The 18585-nt window shown below is 41.2% G+C and overlaps 1 protein-coding gene across 1 annotated transcript; it reads right to left on the reverse strand.

The window, feature by feature from the left end:
* Window positions 1–1376: 1376 nt before the first annotated feature.
* On the reverse strand, window positions 1377–14676 carry igsf10 (immunoglobulin superfamily, member 10). The gene is made up of 10 exons (XM_026379104.1): window positions 14565–14676; window positions 14030–14291; window positions 12956–13085; window positions 12364–12754; window positions 11045–11812; window positions 9087–10853; window positions 7517–9001; window positions 6238–7141; window positions 5069–5435; window positions 1377–4976 (listed from the first exon to the last, which is right to left on the reverse strand). Exons 2-10 carry the CDS (start codon window positions 14230–14232, stop codon window positions 3426–3428), a joined length of 7566 nt encoding a protein of 2521 aa, XP_026234889.1. The 5' UTR covers window positions 14233–14291; window positions 14565–14676; the 3' UTR covers window positions 1377–3425.
* Window positions 14677–18585: the final 3909 nt, after the last annotated feature.

Here is an 18585-nt window from a genome sequence, read left to right on the forward strand (position 1 = left end):
TGGATTCTATAATGCTGGTGTTAAATTCCTGCATCATCACAGGTACTGAGCAAGATGCCCGTCTACTGTATGAGAAACAGAGTGTGCATTCACAAGTACCAAGCGTGTACTCGAAGGGCCCGTTTTAAAATGTTAAAAAAGGTTTTAAAATATTGAGATGGATTATTTTAAAAAGGGGAAGCAACTGATCCCCATCTTTCTCACAGGACCTTGTTGGCAATTCTACAGCTTCAAAGACATAAGCTGGGCTAACAGAGGAGTACTTTCCAAGACTGCTCTTGGTTTGCTCCCAGCAAGCCTCTCTTAAGATCTCTAAGATCTCAGTTTCCATGTTCAGGTTGACAGCATTCTAGTTTAAGTATGGAATTTATACCACAGACCAAAAGTATGCCTTGCCCTTCACAGGTTTCCCTTGTCTATCCACTCTGTAGACTTTGTATTTCCACTTTTTCTCACGCAGATCCAAGTTTCCTGTTTACTGTTTCAGACAGTTTAACTGTCTGTCATTATTCATCTGTCTTCCTCTACAAACACAGATGTATGACAACATGTCAAGGGAATCCACTTTTAAAATTAGATACTTTAAAGATCAGTGCATTACACAATTGTTCTCTACCAAGTGCAAAAGCAATAAATGCAGACTACATTTTTCATGTAGTGATTAACTTTTTAATTCAATGCCATCTAGATATTAGATCAGAGAAAGCACAGGTGAGATTCAAGACATTAGCATCTATTTTATAGCAGTTTTCACAAGTAAACTGATCACATGCACTCACCCGTCCACATTATTTGAAAGAAAACATGATTCTTCAGACCATTTTCTTCCATTTGAATTTACTCCGCCGTCCACTTTGGACACTCACATGACCATTGTAGGCACGTTTTAGTGGTGAACAGGCATTTTTCAGCTGCTGCCTAATATATCCCAGTCCTTAACAGGTAACAAGATAATTAATGTTTCTCACAGTAAACACCTTTACACAGGAAAACCCATGTTTTATTAACTGAAGATGGATTTTTTTAAGTAGAGACCCCCATTTCTTAAGTGACTGAACAGATCAAGCCTTTTATAAATTCCTGAAATGGAGATGGACAGCCCTGCTGAGGGATGGAGACGTGGTGCAGACTGGAAGGTAGGAATTTCTGGTTTAACAAAGTATCTCTTGTTACATGTTCCTGGCAGTTTAGCCAGTTTAGGGAAAAACTAGATGGAAGCAAGTTGGCAGCTGAAACTAGATAAACAGTAGAGATAAATAATCAAAAAGCTTCTTCCGGGATATTGAACTGCGATTGTGCGTACTACGCATTTCTTGAAGAAGGTAGACTGTAAAGTAATTAGGACAACTTTCATTAGGACAAGTTTTGTTTTCCATTTTACTGTCTTTAGGTTGGTGATGTGGCCATACTTTTATCTATCTCATCTAGTGCAATAACAGGATTTCTTTATCTGTCTTGTGATATCCTAGACAGGTCTTTATGTTTGCTTATCTCTTTTCAACTGCTCTGACCAATTGGTTTCACAGGTATAGTTTATTTGACCTGTTAAAGGTGAAATCTGCAACGATTGAAAACACAAACACCCCCTGTCAGTAGCTTCTAATAACCATTTTAAACAGTACATGTTAGACTTCAACTCTATTTCTTCAGACACCCAAGAGGAAAGGAGCAAATGGGAAAATCATGTTTAAAATACTCATAAATATCCAAGTCTGGGGAAGGTAAATGTCATCATACCTCAAACACGAGCCACAATACCAGTGCTGAACAAATAAACTCTTCCCCGTGCACAGAGGGCTCATAGTGTGAGTGATGAACACTGTCTTTCACTGTGAAAAGCCCTACATAAACAATATGTGGTGCTTTTCAACTACGTTAAGGTGTCTTTGACTGTCACAGAGCTCACATATGCAAGCACTTTTCTTTCAAATCTTTGAGCAAGTAGCCCACATTCCAAAGTTTATGGAAGACAATTCCCCCATTGCCCATGTATGCCTGGGTCATATCACACTGCAGTTCCCTGGCTCTAACCTTTTGGAAAAAATAGTTTTGTAGAGATCTTAAAAATTTTTTTTTATGGTAGGATGTGTACTTGCACTCTTTTTTAAGTCTGTTAAAATGCAGCTGTTCGATATTGGAAGCCACTGTACATTAATCATGTGCCTCAACCTGTCCTTCATAATCCAACATCAGGAAGAGACTGTGTGATAACTCTTTATCATCTGTTTAATAGCTTTGTACAGAAAAATGGGAAAATTATAGTATAATAAAAAAAAATGTTTTTTGATCCAGTTTTCTTGTTTTGCTAATTGTTGTTAAAATAACACATACTTCAGTACAAGTCACACTTTTATAAGGCCTTGTATATTTTGATGTTTTAGTCTTTTAGATGATTCTATAATGTTTTAGTTGCTGCCCTTAAGAGAATGGTATTTGCTTTGGTTCAAAATGTGTATAAAAATATATGTATCTGTTATTTTTTTGCCTCAACATCCATTGAGTTATTTATATTAGATATATTTCATAATAAATGTCTGTGCATTAGCTAGTAAAATAAAACAAAAAATGGCCATGTTTTCTTTTTAATACTGTTTGCTCTTTCATACTTTGATAAAGTAGATACTACAAATATATTTTATTACATATTATACAATTGTACAACATGGCTGTAAAGACTTGTGTACAAAAAACATAGATGTGAATAGACATAAAGAACATTTCCTTGGATAATTGTGTCATCTCTCATCAAATTATAAAAAGTTAAATAAAATCAGATGTGATTCTGGTCTGAAAGCACTGCACTGTCCATGTATCCAGTGTAAAACAAACCTATTTTCTTCCAATGTGAAATTCTAAGGTAAATATACTCTTTTTTTCATGCTGTTAATCTACAAAACAACATGTCATGACAGCAGCAATTTCTGGCCAATGTCTAAAGGGAAATAAAAATACAACCCTCTCGAAAGCCTGTTTTTTTTTTCCTCTTTCACCATGTAACACATTTTTTTCTCCCACTCTGTACATGCTGTAATAATATCCCTATGTGTGGCCAGCAACGCCCACTCAAAGAAATCACTTTAGCTTTGACTCTATGCACTGGCCATTTTGCTCCCATGAGAACCACCTCAAATGAGAACCACCTATGAATTTCCAGACACCTAGTTCCAAAGTTACAAAAACAACTTTCTAGTGCCAGGCTGAGTTTTCTGGTTAGAAAAACATTTTCCCTTTAAAATGTCTGTTCCATTTCTCTTCTTGAGCTATTTATTTTTAATCCAAATCTGTCAGTTTTTAAAATAATATTCCACAGGTAGTGATCTTCACAAATCCACATGTGAAAGCACATACCATACCTTGCACACAACTGACTGTGTTAATTTTACATTTAAATATGCCACCGCACCTCCCCTATTCACATCTTTTTCTTACAGTACATTTAAAGACGTGACCCTTGAGTGTGTACCTAGTTGGTTCTTGGCTATGCACTTGTATGTGCCAGAGTCTGAGGGTGTGGGCCTCTGGATAATAAGTGTGCCCTGAGGGTGGAGCAGTTCACTACCCATAGGCCGACCTTGTTTTGCTGTTGACAGAACCGAATGATCAGGCAGCTCCCAGGTGATCTCTGGCCTGGGGATCCCAGTGGCAGCACAGTTGAGCTGGATAGGTGTCCCGGTCATGGCCCTCACATTGGGAGGTGGCCCTGTTGTGACCCGTGGAGGGTAGCCGATGATAATAACAGGAACAGTGACCACAGCCTCCCCAGCATCGTTCTGAGCCCTGCAAATATAGTTCCCTTTGTCAAGGAGAGTACCATCTCGAACAACCAAAGTACCATTCTCTAGTAACTGGTAGCGCCCAAGGATTTGAGGCCGATTGAGAGTGTGGCCACCAGGAATAGTCCAGTAGATCCTGGGTCTGGGACTCCCTTCAGACAGACAGTGAAGGAAGAGAGGTTCCCCATAGACACTGCGTATAATGCCCCTTGGCCTTGTCAAGATGTAAGGCTTCTGTCCAACATCCAAAATTATTAGCTTCTCTATGTAACCCATTACATTTTTGGCGCCACAGCGGTATTTCCCAGCATCCTCTTTGCGAGGGTCGTAGATGACTAGAGTACCATCAATGCCTAGGTGGTGGCGAGAGCCATGGTCATGTCCACCATTAAATTGTTTCCCATTAGGCAAAGTCCAAATGATCTCTGGCACTGGGTGTCCATCAGCTGAGCAGTTCAGGACCACGGTTTTCCCAAGGCGAGATGAAACCCGTTCGTTGAAGGGGTTCTTAAAGATTGGCCTTTGGAGCATACTGGTTACCTCCAGCTGTACAACCATCACTGCCTCTCCTCCTTCATTCCTCGCCATGCAAATGAACTCTGCTGTATCAGTTGGCCGGACGTTACGAATCTCTAATGTCCCATTAAGGTGAACATTAATCCTGCTCCCACTATATGGTGCTGTCAGGAAGATGTTGTCAGGCATAATCCAAGTGATACTAGGAGTGGGATTGCCCTCAGCTTTACAGTCTATTAATTTTCTGGAGTGTTTAACAGCTACATCTTTTGTTACAGTCCTATTCTGGCGGTAGCCATTGATCATTGGTGGATTCCCATTTATATCAAGCTTATAGACTTTTTGTGTTTCCCCAGCAGGGTTGCGAGCCATACAAACATACTCCCCAGCATCAATAAGCTTCACATTTCTGATATCCAGAGAACCATTGACATGCATCAGATAGCGTTCATTTGATGCTGCAATTGCATCTTTAGTGGGAAGCATCCACAGGATCTTTGGTTTGGGTTCCCCAAGTGCTTCACAGTCAAAGCGAATGTTCCCTCCAGGTTTCACCCTGGCATAGGTCTGGTTGGGAGGACGTATCCTGGGGGCAGCAGTCACCACAGTGATATGTACATGCATCTCATCCTTGCCCACCTGGTTCTCAGCATAGCATGTATAGTCCCCTTCCTCTGACATGCCAACCTGGAGAAACATGACATTGATGTATAACTTGTTAATATGTTTTACATTGCACGTATCATGGAGGTTTGTGGTTTTGTGTATTTCAAGCATACCTGGTTTAGGTAAAGGGTTCCATTGTCAAACAGAGTATAGCGTCGTGCTCGTCCTCCTCCACTGCTGGCGTCAGACTGTAAAGCGCTGTTGACCAATGTACCATCTGGCAGACCCCAGGAAATGTCTGGCTTTGGTGCTCCTGAGGCTTTACAGTCAACCTTCAGATCTTTACCATAGGTAACCTGCTTCTGCCCTAAAAACTTGGGCTCTATCTTGGCTGGTAGCAGGGACACACTGACCCTCATGAGTTGGACATCATCGCCAATCTTGTTTCGTGCAACACAGAGATAGTTTCCAGAATCTTTATCACTCACTGTGTTTATGACAAGAGTGCCATCGTCCAGGACGTGAATTCTGCTTCCCATCCTGGAGATATATATGACAGAAACTTAGAGTGATAAAGAAAGAGTGGCAGACAGAAAAAAACCTGATAAAACATGTAGAGTGTTCTCATTTACTAAAGTGTGGGGCAAAGGACCCAACCAAATACTTGTAGTATGACTAAAATACTGTACAAATTGCCACTGTTGACTTAAAACCAGTTCTTAGAAAATCTGGCAAATAGTGTAATTCTAGGGTCATTTATCTGCAATAAGATAAATGAGCATAAAAAAACACAGAACACTGTGGTTGCAAATAACATTTTAAAGTAGTTAAAAACAAAACCTCCATAGCAATAATCCTCTTTGTCAGAGGATAAATATTTAACAAGTAAACTATGCCAAGGTTTCAGCAGTGAATTGAGCATCAGCATTTCATTGCCATGTGTTTGTTGAGAACACCGTTCTGTTTTCTTTCCCCTTTTTTTGCATTTCTTCTGATGTTAAATCAATAAAAACAAGTCATTCAACTGTTAAGGGATAAAGTATACTAAGAATAATGTAAGCTGTTGTTACATTACTCTCATGAGTCTTAACTGGTGTTGTCTGGTGTAGAGAATATACAATATTTATTAAAACTGACTGTTGCAATTTGGCAAACTCCTATTGTAAGTATGACTACAGTACATCTTAGGTCACAGGCACTTGTATTTTGTAAAGCATAATTCCTTAACACAGTGTTACTTCCTTATATCTAAAATGTTTACAGTGATGCTGATGTGTTTGCTCTAAATGCTACCACCTGTTCTTTGCAATTTTACCACTAATGACATTATTGATAACGTTACCTGTGTCTTTGATCTACTACAGCTTTAGAAGGTAGCCTCCAGATGATACTAGGCTTGGGGTCTCCTGTTGCCGAACAGTTTAATCTCAACTGATCCCCAAAGGACAACTCTGTGATGCGCTCGGATGTCTCCACAATTGCAGGTGCAGACTCCTGCCTCTCTACTGTCAGAGTCACCACCCTTCGCTCTGAGCCAGTAGAGCTGGTAGCAATACATTCATATTTCCCGCTGTCTGCTGGAGTCACATCCTCAATGTGGAGGGTTCCATTCTTAAACACTGACATCCTGGAGGCACTGGCAGGGCTGCCAGACTGTAGCCTTAACCCATCATTGAGCACCCAGTGAACCGTAGGCTGAGGGCTGCCTTGGCCAGTGCAGGGAAGCCACAAGGGTTGGCTTACTCTTGCTTTCAGTTGCTCCCGTTTCTCCTCCACAATACCAGGTGGTGCTGCCACCACCTGCAGCCGAACTGCAGCAGTATCAGCTCCCGCTAGATTGCTGGCAATGCATTTGTAATGACCTCTGTCATATACAGACACATGTTCAATGGTCAGAGTCCCCTCAGCAGATACTGATACTCTTCCCTTTTCAGTGTTATGACCCCTCACTTGAGTCCGGTTGGCCAGGATCCAGGATATCATGGGTGTGGGTCGACCCTCTGCCTTGCAGTTCATCTCCACAGTATTTCCTGCATGAGATTTTATCTCACGCATTTTTGGCTCTAGGATGCGCGAGGGGTAGGCCACCACAAAGAGGGTCACAAGAAGTTTATCTGATCCATGGTCATTCTCAGCAAGACAGAGATACTGGCCACGATCCTTAATGTTGGTATTCTCAATTAACAGCGTGCCATTGCTTAACACCTCAAACTTGCCCATTTTTCCTGCAATAGTGATGGTACTTCCTGAAGGACAGAGACAGACAAGTTAAAAAACATTAAATAAAAACATCATCTCAAAGCAATTTACTTAAGCTAACAATCACTTCATCATATTTGATTATATGTTTGATTAATTTATTAGCATTTATATTTATTTCATTGATTTTTATTGAGCTTCTTGCTGCTGGAAATGTATAAATAATATAGTAGCCTTACTAACTTTCATTTTGATTTACAAAGCAAAGCATTACCATTCCTTAATATCATAGAAATAGATACTGGTAGGCCTAATGCAGTTTTCACACAGCTTTTACATTTCCCCTACAGGTCAATCCTTTTAAAATCATTTGTATTTTTTAAGTAGTTATATGAATTAGGATTAATAGAAATATTTTGCACCTGTGGTTGAGGAGAAGCGTTTCCAGGTTATCACTGGCTTGGGGTTTCCATTAGCTTCGCATGGCAGAAAAGCATCTGAGTTGGACAAAACGGTAAAGCTGGCTGCATTGCCTCCAACTATTTTAGGTTTGTTTGTCAAAACCTGTGTAGTGGTTTCAAAAGCAGCAATATTAGCAGTCTTGGTGTTAAAAGAAAGGTCTTTATCTGCTCTGCCTATAGCAACACTGCTTTGCAAAGTAGGTCCGACTCTCCTCAGTGGTGGATGAGGAGTAATATGACCATTGTTCCTTTGGTTGGGTAGTTTGCTTTTGACCCTGGACCATTTTGTTGTAGATGGCATTACTGTAATAGGGATATAGGTAGTTAAGATGGTCAATGGTGTCTTGGGTGTGCTGTAGGCTGGTAAACTGCTAAATGTCCTCGAGTTGAATTTCTCATAAAATTCAGGCTCCTCCTTTGATGTTTTATTAATAGAAATATCAACTTTCATTCTGTCATCTTTCCTAAATGGCATGTACAGGGACATGTAGGGTGAAAAAGTCTGTTTAGGAAGTGTGGTTGTCTCCATAGTAGATTCTATAGTTGTTGCCCCTGTAGTTGTGGTAGTAGGACGTACTCTAGTCATTCCAGGTTTCCTGGAAGGTCTCCTGCCCCTGAGGGGCCACCTTCGCTGTCCTTGCCGTCCTCTTGTCTTACCAGGCCTCTGTCTGATCCAATTATTTGGGAGTCGACCAGAACCAGATGATGAAGCTTCATTAGGGGTTTCAACTGAAGGGGGATTGACAGTAGGTGGGGAAGACAGAGACTGTGATTCTGGTGGTGTTTCAGCAGTGGTGGAGGACCTGGAATAATAGGATAAACTGGTTGTAGTTATATGGGAAATGCTAGGTCCCAATGTTGTGAATTCAGTATCCGCAGAAGATAAATCTCCATAGTCATTTTCTAATGGGCTCTCTTTGCCCTCTCTGTGTCTGAACGGTGACAGAGTCTGAGGTTCAGCCAATGAGTTTGCAGTGGTGGGGGACACAGGTGCAGGGGTTGCAGTCATTGGCAGTACTGTAGATTCTGCTGTAGTTGAAGTTTTTGGAGTGACAGAGGGTCTCTTCAGGCGGCCTAGAATTTTTGCCCTTTCTCTTCCTCCAAACAACCTGTCCCAGGGAATTCTTCCATGAATAACCTTAGATCTAGTTGCAGTAGTGGTTGAAGTGGAGACTGACGATTCTTTGTGTATACTGAAAAAGGGATCAACAGTAGGGTCAAACTCAGGGTCATCAGCAGAGGTTATGTAGCCACTGGCAACCTCTGGCTTAGAGTCTGTATGGGTAAAAGGGACATCTGAAGTAATATAATCGTTTGTTAAGAAAGCTGTTGATTTTTGTGTAGGTCTCTCTGTTCTGTGTAAAGATGACCTAGAGGAAGCTGTTGGTGTCACCACCTGGACATCAGTAGACACTGTCTTCTTTTTGTCTTCATTACAGTCACAGTCTGAGAGAAGAAAAAAAGGAAACATAAAAATATGGCTAAACAATTTTAAAAAGTTCTATTTGCTTACAAAAACAAGGTTGTTTACCTGTAGTCAATTCAATTCTGTAGGACAATGAGCCATTCGCTTCCTTCTTCACTGAGGGTTGTTTAAGTTTACTCATGAAGGACTGTATGTCAGTAATCCTGTTGGGTTTAATGATTCTCCTGCGACCATGGAAGGTTCTCCTGCGTCCTCCTCTTCTGATGTTTTTGTGTGGGATGATATGAATCTGCTGTCGGGAAATGATGGTAGATCCTGCAGGCAGATGTGGGGATTTGATTGTTTGGGTGGTGTGGAAGGTAATCTCGTCGTGCTTTCTCTCTGTGGTGGTGACAGCTGTGAATGTAGACTGGCTTTCTGGGTCTGTGTGGACTAGCTCCACGGGGTCTTGTCCATCCCTCACCAGACTAACATTAGGGACTGTGGTAAATAAACGTCCCGCCCCTGTGGATGTCTCTGGATATGCAGGATGATCTCCTGAAAACTGAAGCTGAGTTTCTTGTGAAGTGTCTGTCACAGTAAGCTGGAGAGTGACTAGGTGCATGTCCGAGGGTGGTTCTCTGGTTCTTTCTGAGTCATAAAACTTGGTTTTATCAATAAAACTTGGACTATGTGTAAATGTTGACTCAATTGGTGTAGAATCTGACTGCATATATGACTCTGTTGTTGGTGTATATGTATTTTCTGGTATTTTACTTAAATCAATATGATTTCTTACTGTGGTTTCCATGCCAACAGTTAGATGTGCCCCCTCGGTCTGCTTGTGTTGCCCAAATATTGTACTTTCTTGAGAATTATCAGTAGTTGATGTCCCTAACCTTGGCACTACAATGACATGGTTTTCAATATTAACCTCACCAGAGCCAAATTCACCATCACCAGAAAGACTGCCTTTCAAGTCTTTATGTTTTACCTCCTCTTTCTCTGTTTCACTTATAATACTGGACCCATCTTGAGCCTTTTTCATTAATTCAGCAAATTTCTGTGGGTCCACTTTCCTGGAAGCTTTATTGAAGACCCTACTACTCCACATGCGTCTGTTGCCGACTGACCCCCTCCGTCTCTGTTCCAGTCTAAATCTAGAGCCTACTCTGCCCTGTGACCTGAGTCTGGGGAAGGGTCGACCTGAAGTGATGGTTCTGGATTCCTGACTGGTTCCATCATATGGACTGGACGAGGGGCTCTCAGTGAGGGTGACTGTCTTTTCTGTCAAGCTAGGTTCCTCCTCGATTTCAATATTCATCCCAGATGCCTCGATGTCCAAAGGTGTTATCGTCTCAGGTCTTTCTCCAGTCAGTGTCACCTGAGACACAAGCAAGTCAACGCCCAGGTGATTAATAACTAAACACCTATAAAATCCTCGGTCTCTTGCTGTGAGACCCTGTATCAACAGGGTTCCATTTTTATACACTCTTCTGTTCCCATAAGACGTGTCCAGTACTGAGTGATCAGGGAGAATCCATTGCACTGAGGCCTCTGGATTTCCTGAGGAGCTACAATCCAATACCAAATTTTCACCCAGTCGCCGTAAGAGATCAACACCATTAACGTCAGCTTCTTCCACATCTGGGGACAGAACTGTCACTCGAAACACAAGGATATCAGCATCCAGGTAGTTTGTGGCAATGCACCGATAGAGGCCTGTGTCGGAAGCATCTGCACCCCGTAGAGTTAGCTTTCCTTCTGCAGTGATTATGATCCTTCTGTCATCACTAGAATAAGGAGCTCTGACCTTGCTTCCATCAGGTAAAATCCACTCGAGCAGAGGTTTTGGCTCACCCTGGATTTGACAACTCAATTGTGCCACGCCACCTGTGTCAACAAAAATGTATGTATTACATTAATTATTGCTCCCAAATATTAATATTCACATCCAAAAATGTGATAAATCTTGTCTTTGGAGTTCTAAAATACTCACAGTTCTTCTGTTTTGGCAGTTAAAATGCTAATTTAGTGAAAGCCATATCAAATATCAGCTATTTTTATAAGCAGTAATCTCTCACCTGCAAGTACAGCATGCTCAGTCTTGGTTTGATTATCTCGCTTGATCATGGTCCAGGAATAGCGATCCCTCTTAGGTGATGTGTTTTCCACACGCAGATTGACCACAGACTGGTACTTAATGTGCAGAGTAGAGAAAGTAGTAGTAGTGCGATCAAGCTGGAAGCTCACTTCTCCTTGCATCAACCATGCAGGGGAAGTTTTAATGTCAGCAACAATATCTGTGTGAATTTCTTCCTCACCCTCGTTTGTTTTCATCTGTCTATACCTGTACACCATTTCTGGGCTTCTGGCCAGCATTGACCCTCTCTCTAGTCGCATGGGGGAGTCACTGTATGTGGCAAGGATCTGCCACAGCTGCTGGATGTGCTCATAGTCCACGTTACACACCAAATATGTAGTTATGGCAGTGGTAACCATGGTAACATTGTCTCCGTTCTCCTCTTCCAAGGTTTGTGTGAGGTTCTCGAAGGCAGAGGGCCTCTGGACAGTGCAAGATAAGCTAACATCACTGTGAAACTGGTCAGTCAAGTTCATTTGTATGGAACCTAATGGGGCAATGAAATCCTTGGGGGAAACTGGAGTGAAGTCCCCCTCATCCACACTAATGTTTTTGTGCTTTAGATAGGGTTTGATCCAGGGTTTGGAACAGGTGAATGCATCACTGGGGAGAAGGTCTATTTGTGTGTGGTAGGAAATGGCAGGATTTTCACACACAGGACACAGCTGGCCTCTCGGATAGCCCCTGCCCCGCTTGCATTTCAGCACACCTGGAAACATTTAAATCAAGTGCTGTAGCTTTTAGTTTGTTGCATGTGAAAAAAGAACATTTACAATTTCCACTTTAAACCAAAACCCATCCAAACCAAAACTCATCAGTAGAACTTGTGAACCAGAAAGGATCACCACCACCATACAGAACATTTGACTTTTGTATTAGGATCGAAAAGAAATAACTTTTGCTATTTTGTGTAATTTAGTGGCTTCTGTAATTCTCATGATGATGAAGAAGGCTCTAGTGATGCATCTGAAATGATTTATATGTTTCCCTTGGATGTGCTTTTTCTTACTTGGGATATAATTTTAGACATTACTGGTTTGCAGGAGAAAAACACACTACTTTAAAAGTATGACTAGTGCAAAAACCTATTAAAGTAGAAGATCCAGTTAGGAACTTTACCAGATGAAGCTGCTAGCAAATATGTGTTTTCAAAGGTTTAAATCCAAGTTTGCATGCAGACAAAGGAGTTAGATTGAGAATGATTCCTTCATTAAGAAGGAAGGAGTTATCTTCATGGTTACAAATCCATGCACTCCTTACCCGAGTTTCTTTGTGCCCACCCTGGGAACCACTTCATACGGCAATCACATGTCCAGGGGTTGCCATGGAGGAAGACGTTCTCTAACTGGCTGCAGCCTGAGAAAATATCTGCAGGCAGACTGGTGAGGAAGTTGTCTGACAGGTGGATATTTCTCACTGAAGACAGCTTAAATACCTGGCTGTGTCTTAGTGTAATGAATGTGTCTGGGTGGAGCTGCTGGAGGTGGTTGCCCTCCAGATTGACCAACTGTAGGTTTCTAAGGCCGTAGAAAGCCTCTGGGTTGATGAATTCGATGTGGTTGTGGTCCATGTGGAGCCGCAACAGACTGGACAGGCCTTTGAAGGTATCTTTTTTGATTTCCTTCACTTTATTATACGACATCTTTAGGACCTGTGAGAACATGATTGACAAATTGGAGATATTTGTTAAAACAGCAATATAAGCACTGAGGCTCATGTCTCATAATCGGCATTCTCTGTTTAACTAGTCTCCTCGATCCAAACAAGAAACGTGTCGTCACTCCCCGGCAAGTACATGGGCAAGTTCAAATTTCATTAGCTAAGGTGGACGTGGATTTTAACGCGGTTTTACCTGCAGTGACCTGAGGTCTTGGAAGGATCTGTCTTCAACGCTGTGGATAATGTTGCTGTGCAGCATCAACAGCTCCAACTTCTCAAGTCCTGAAAGATCATTTTCCCTCAATGCAGTTAGACTGTTGTACCTGAAATCAGACACATGAGGTGATTCTTTAGTTTGATTCAAATTTAATACTGACATATTAACATATGAGAGGACTAAATGGATTAAATTACCAAAGGACTGTTAATAAAGTCACAATACCATGGGTGTGTGCCATCAATATGTCACCTATTCTTTTTTAAAAGGTGCTGAAAGCTGTTTTAGAATCAGGTAAATGTTTTAATAGTAGTAATAACTGAGGGTGGCACACTTCTTTCTCCACCAGCCACGGTAAAGGTAAGGAAAGGAGTTTCTATTATCTGGTGCACAGTGTGGTATGATAACTTAACATACTACTGAATTACTTTGAAAAGAGTTCGCAGATGCTGTCAGAATATATTTTATTCATTTATATCTTGTCTGTATTAACATTTACAACCCCAGCTCCGTGGGTCAGGTTAATGAGACACTAGCTAACAGCTAAGAAGCTAGCTACAGGACAGGACAGCGGGTTTGGACGACGGTGGCTAATGGTTTTATAATCTTTATAATCTCCAAAAAATCAAAAGTGAGCAGCAAACTACCTGGTAGTTGTTACATCTGCATTTTAAATCAAATTTGTCAGGGTTAGCTGCTTAAGATAGCTGCTAGTTATAGCTATATTTGACTAAATTTTCCAAATCAACTTCAACATTTTGAGCTATGCTAACATTAAGCTAGCTTCATTTGCCTGATTCACAAATTGAAGGTAACATTAGCTAGTTTAGAAAGTTGCACTAGCTGTTGGGATGTTTTGGGGAATAAATGAAAAAAAAAAAACACTTTAAAAACTTTAACCGTGTCTTATAGTCAGATAGCTAAACATCTGACAAGGTGAGTAAATGTAGTTAACACAGCTTCCCTTCTTTGTACCGCCGTCCGTCTGTGGTTCAGCGTTTACACAGTCTGTCCATTTATGGACCTCCTCTCCAGAAATCAAACGCTCACCCGAAGTTGATTTTCTCCACAGCTGGCTGGATGTGCTCGGGTACAGCGCTCAGGTATCTGAAGGTGCAGTGCACCTCGGTGGGACCGTGGCAGACGCATGGTTTCGGGCAGTCCCCGCTCGTCGGCAGCGCCGCAGCCAAGAACAACAGAGCCTGGAGCAGCCGCCCCGGCAGGTAGGAAGCACCGCAGCCGCACACGGTCATGGTCGACGGGGACGGGGCTGAGGGGAGAGGGGGGGTCCTGAACCACTAACGAAACCCACCTGCACAGAGAGGCACAGCCTGCTGTACTCGATCCAATAACAATCAATCGGCAACTTACTTTTAACCTCTCAAGTCATATTCCTAATTCTTTTTGTATTTCATTATTTATAGATAAGATCAATGCAACCTCGTGGAGTTACTTCATTACTTACTTATTCAAGGCGACAACAAATATTGCATGCAAAATCATACCAGCATCACAACTGTAATAACTTGCACACGGCGGCATTGTTTAAAGAATATGCATCATTGTCATTTTCTCTTTAACTCACCGTGCTTCAGTAGCTGGAGCCCACGGGACTGCTGCAAGTGTAGGAAAGTATAATCCCGATGACAGTGGAAAAAGGTCCACATGCGCTTTGATTGCTCAGATGAGGGCACTGTGTGTGAGGAGCAGGGGGACGGGAGTCATTGTGTGCGAGTGCCTGTAAGTGAGCGCTCACTTTGGTCTCCTCCGCCCCCCCTTCACCCTGCAATCTGCTGTAATATAATCCTACAGCAACTACAATGACACTGTGAAATACTCAAGCAAGTGGGCTGCTTGAAATACCCTTGAATGCCAACAAAAGCACAGCCTTCCTCAACTACAATCATTGGGGACAGAGGTGAAATTATTTATTGCTGCCAGGACAATAATATTTGACTTAAGCTATTATGTTTCATAAGTCATCAAAGTCATAATATTGTTTTGCATAGAAAGCAATTTCGATGGAGAACACTTTTTTTTGACTCCCATATAGTTTTCTCACTTTTACTCAGACAGTATGTTATTGTGGAGCTGTTCTGTCAAAGGCTTCTGTGAGCCAGCGTCACTGAAACAGCTCTGCAGCGATGCAGATATGTTCTCTTCTCTTTTGAGGAGGCTTGCCCACTCAAACTAATCCCATTTTATTTCTAGTTAGTAAAACTGTATCATGCTGATTTCTTGTAATTTCGTAACGACTGCACGACTAGAGCAGCGTGGATTGATTTGGAGTCTCATTGTATCACCAGCTTGTTTCCCAAATAATCATACTGTAATTTTATGTGCCTCAAACTCTGGTGAAACTCTGAAAACACAATTCAGTCACAGCCTTCGTCAAGGACAAATTATAACTAAGTATTTGACTTGCTTTTTTTCTTGGCGCTTTGAATCTTTCTTCTCATTTTTGTGTTTTGCTTATGGTCATAGCCACAAACCAATCATCACTCTAGGGACTCAGTTTTCAAGATATAGTTTTTCACCAATTTGTTGAATAACAAGACTCCCTCTGTCTGCACATCTAGAGACATAGACTTTTCTTTCACAGTCTTCTGTTCATATTATGTGCATCTTCAATGATTACATGTCAATAGATAGCAAAATTTGAACTGACTGATCCCTCAAATGAAAGTTTGCATGTCATCGGTTTCTGGGTGACTCATTGTGACTGTTACTGTCTAAATCTCTGAGTCACGCACTTGTAAACAATATTCATGAAGCAGGAACCATCAAACCGTGATCCAAGTCGCCTTTAACTTTTACCATGTGTGTTTTGGCCTCTCAAATATGCTCCCTGTCACAAAGTTGCTGGTTCACCACACTGACACTGTTAAAAGTCAACAAACATGCAGGCATTTGTGCTTGCACAAGAATCACACAAGCAAACACAGATAGTTTTAGGGATTTTTTCAGAGGCCTGTTTTAATTAATGTGAGCTGTCTTTAGAAACACAGGACACCTTAAGTGACTTGACTTTCAGTTTTATTTAAACCAGAGTAAGTTATACAAGAGATCAGATCATTTTATCAAAACGTGTTAGTGGTCAGGTCTGTTGGGATTTGTTTTTTTGCATCCTTTTCACTGAGTTTTTTCAGGTCCCAGGCAAGGTTGGCATGTTCCACTGCTTGTGTCATCAGTGTTGTTTACTTGAACATCTGGACAACACACCCAACACACGTGGACATCAACACCTTCTCTTCTCTTCTCTTCTCTTCTCTTCTCTTCTCTTCTCTTCTCTTCTCTTCTCTTCTCTTCTCTTCTCTTCTCTCAACATATCATGTTTCTCATCCAGAAACCAAACTGTGTAATAGGTCTGATGTAGCTGTGGTTGTTGTAAATGAAGAGTAATGCAGCTGTCACTGTGTGGGTAAGAGAGTCTTGTAAATGTGTCCATATGTTACATTTGATTTATGAACAGTGTTGAGAGAGCCACTGGTGTTAGTGAGGCTCTACATTCATCTCTCTCAGGTAATCTTGATACAAACAGCACTTAATTAAATTACACAGGATTTCAGGCCTATTTCTAAAGCCTGATCAAAGTTGGTTTAATCTGCTAACAGAACCGAATTTTTCTTCTAGAAAGACTTGCAGTGGAGTTAATTATGCCTTGATCCATGTCATAATTATAACAGAGGCGTTAAGCCTCTTCTTAGAGATGGCAATTGCAGTGATAAGAGGCTTAGAGGGTTGAGGAAAGGAAACGATGGGAAGAGCGTAGCTTGCCACGGGTTTTGTGTGTGCATGTTTGCCTTTGCAAAGCTATGTGGCCAGTACAGTGTGATTTGTTTATGTGCGATTCTGCTGATCACAACGTTGAGTCTAATCCATCTTTTTTCTGGCCAAGGAAACTGTTTGCTTTTGGCTTTAATTCGCTTCAGATGATGAAGTACTACAAAGCTGTATTATTTTTTTAACTACAACACATAAAATCTTGCGGTCATGAAACTGGGGTTTCTGATTTTTCTGCTATTTAAATATCTTTGTCTCTGCAGCATGCTATTTGACTTCAAGCCATTTCTAATTTTTGCCTGAATGCTTTATACCTTTGCTGTCTGGCTGATTGCAGGAAACACTCAGGTGATAATGCTTTCTTCTTCTCTCTAAATTCAGTTTGTGCTAAAGAGTGTGTGAAGGAGCGGGTTGGCCGCTAAAAGTCACAGCTAGCTGGTAGGCTGTGAGGAATCTGTAGATACATACAGCATTGGCCTCTGTTCCCCACACTCTCTGCTTGGTCCTCACTGGGGTCCCACCCCTGTGGGAAGGAGGTGAGTGACAGGAATAAAAAAGTTTGGAAAAGAAATATAACCTTATATAAGGGTATGATGTGGAATTTTCTCTTGATAATTCTGTGCATTTTATGTTGTTCTATGTTGTGTGTTAAAGTAGGATTACCGGTACTTGTATTTGTATGTATTAACGCTTTAGGTTAGACATATATTTATTTGTAATCTAGAAACTAGTTGCCCTGTCTGCACATCACTGAGGGTAGGTCTAAAGTGGTAAATCATAATGTCATTGAATTTTATGACTGTAAACATCTGTTTAGTGGTGTGCGACCTCCAGCAGTGTTTTTCATGGAGTGGTGAACAAGCAATAGTACCAGAGAACAGAAGCATCAAAGTAACTTATGCACTTATGCACATTCTGTCATGCATGAAGGAGGGAAGAAAAGATTTATTCTGTTATTTGTAGAACCACATGTGTGGTTTGACATAGGCCAGTTATTTGTGGTTAAAAAGCAGGAGCTTTTTATTTAGTTTTTACTTTCCTTTGAACGTTGATGCAGGAGAATTGGCCAGTGGGGTCCAGGATGGCTGCTACAATTTGTTTTTTTGGATTCAGTATGGGCTGAAAGTTATCCACCTACTGTCTTGTTCAACTTTATTATTTTTCATTTGTTCCTTCTGCACAAATAGCAGCATCAGTTTTTGATGGATGGCCCATGCCTAGCATAGTGACTCTTAATATAGTCAGTTGTCTTTATTGAGTTGTTCAAGATGTGCTCCACTCTGTCTGTCAGGACTGAAATCTCTGTGTGTTTCATATGTGGGGCACGTGTGCCATGTTCAGCAAACCTAAACTCCTTTTTTTCAGCTTTGATCTATATTTTGAGTGCTCAGTTCTTCTGTTATGGTGAAATCCAAAGTAACGTCAGTTGTAAAAGACCTTTATAACACCACTTTGTTGTTGATAGTTGCAGCCACGTGTCGCATATCACTAATGTGTTTTCAGAACCTCATTGGCTGACATGAAGTTCTACAGTAAACTGACCCAATGAGTCCCGATTACACTGATTTACAGATAATTGCTGCATGTATTTGTGCTTCTAATGAAATGAAATATGACCTGTCTGTGTGTTTATGTGTAGTGTAGTATTATTAGTATGTGTGAGTTTTTATGCAGTCTAGTTCCTGGAACCCAGTTCTGTGATTTCATTCCTGCACACACTCTGACTCAGGTTTCATAGACTCTCAACAGTACTGGTGAAAAGAAGCCCAGTTCTCTCGACAAGTCTGATTAATGTGACACGAGTCACACATGTTAACAGCTGT

The sequence above is a fragment of the Anabas testudineus genome, chromosome 13, assembly GCF_900324465.2.
Source record: "Anabas testudineus chromosome 13, fAnaTes1.2, whole genome shotgun sequence".
Taxonomy (NCBI): Eukaryota; Metazoa; Chordata; class Actinopteri; order Anabantiformes; family Anabantidae; genus Anabas; species Anabas testudineus.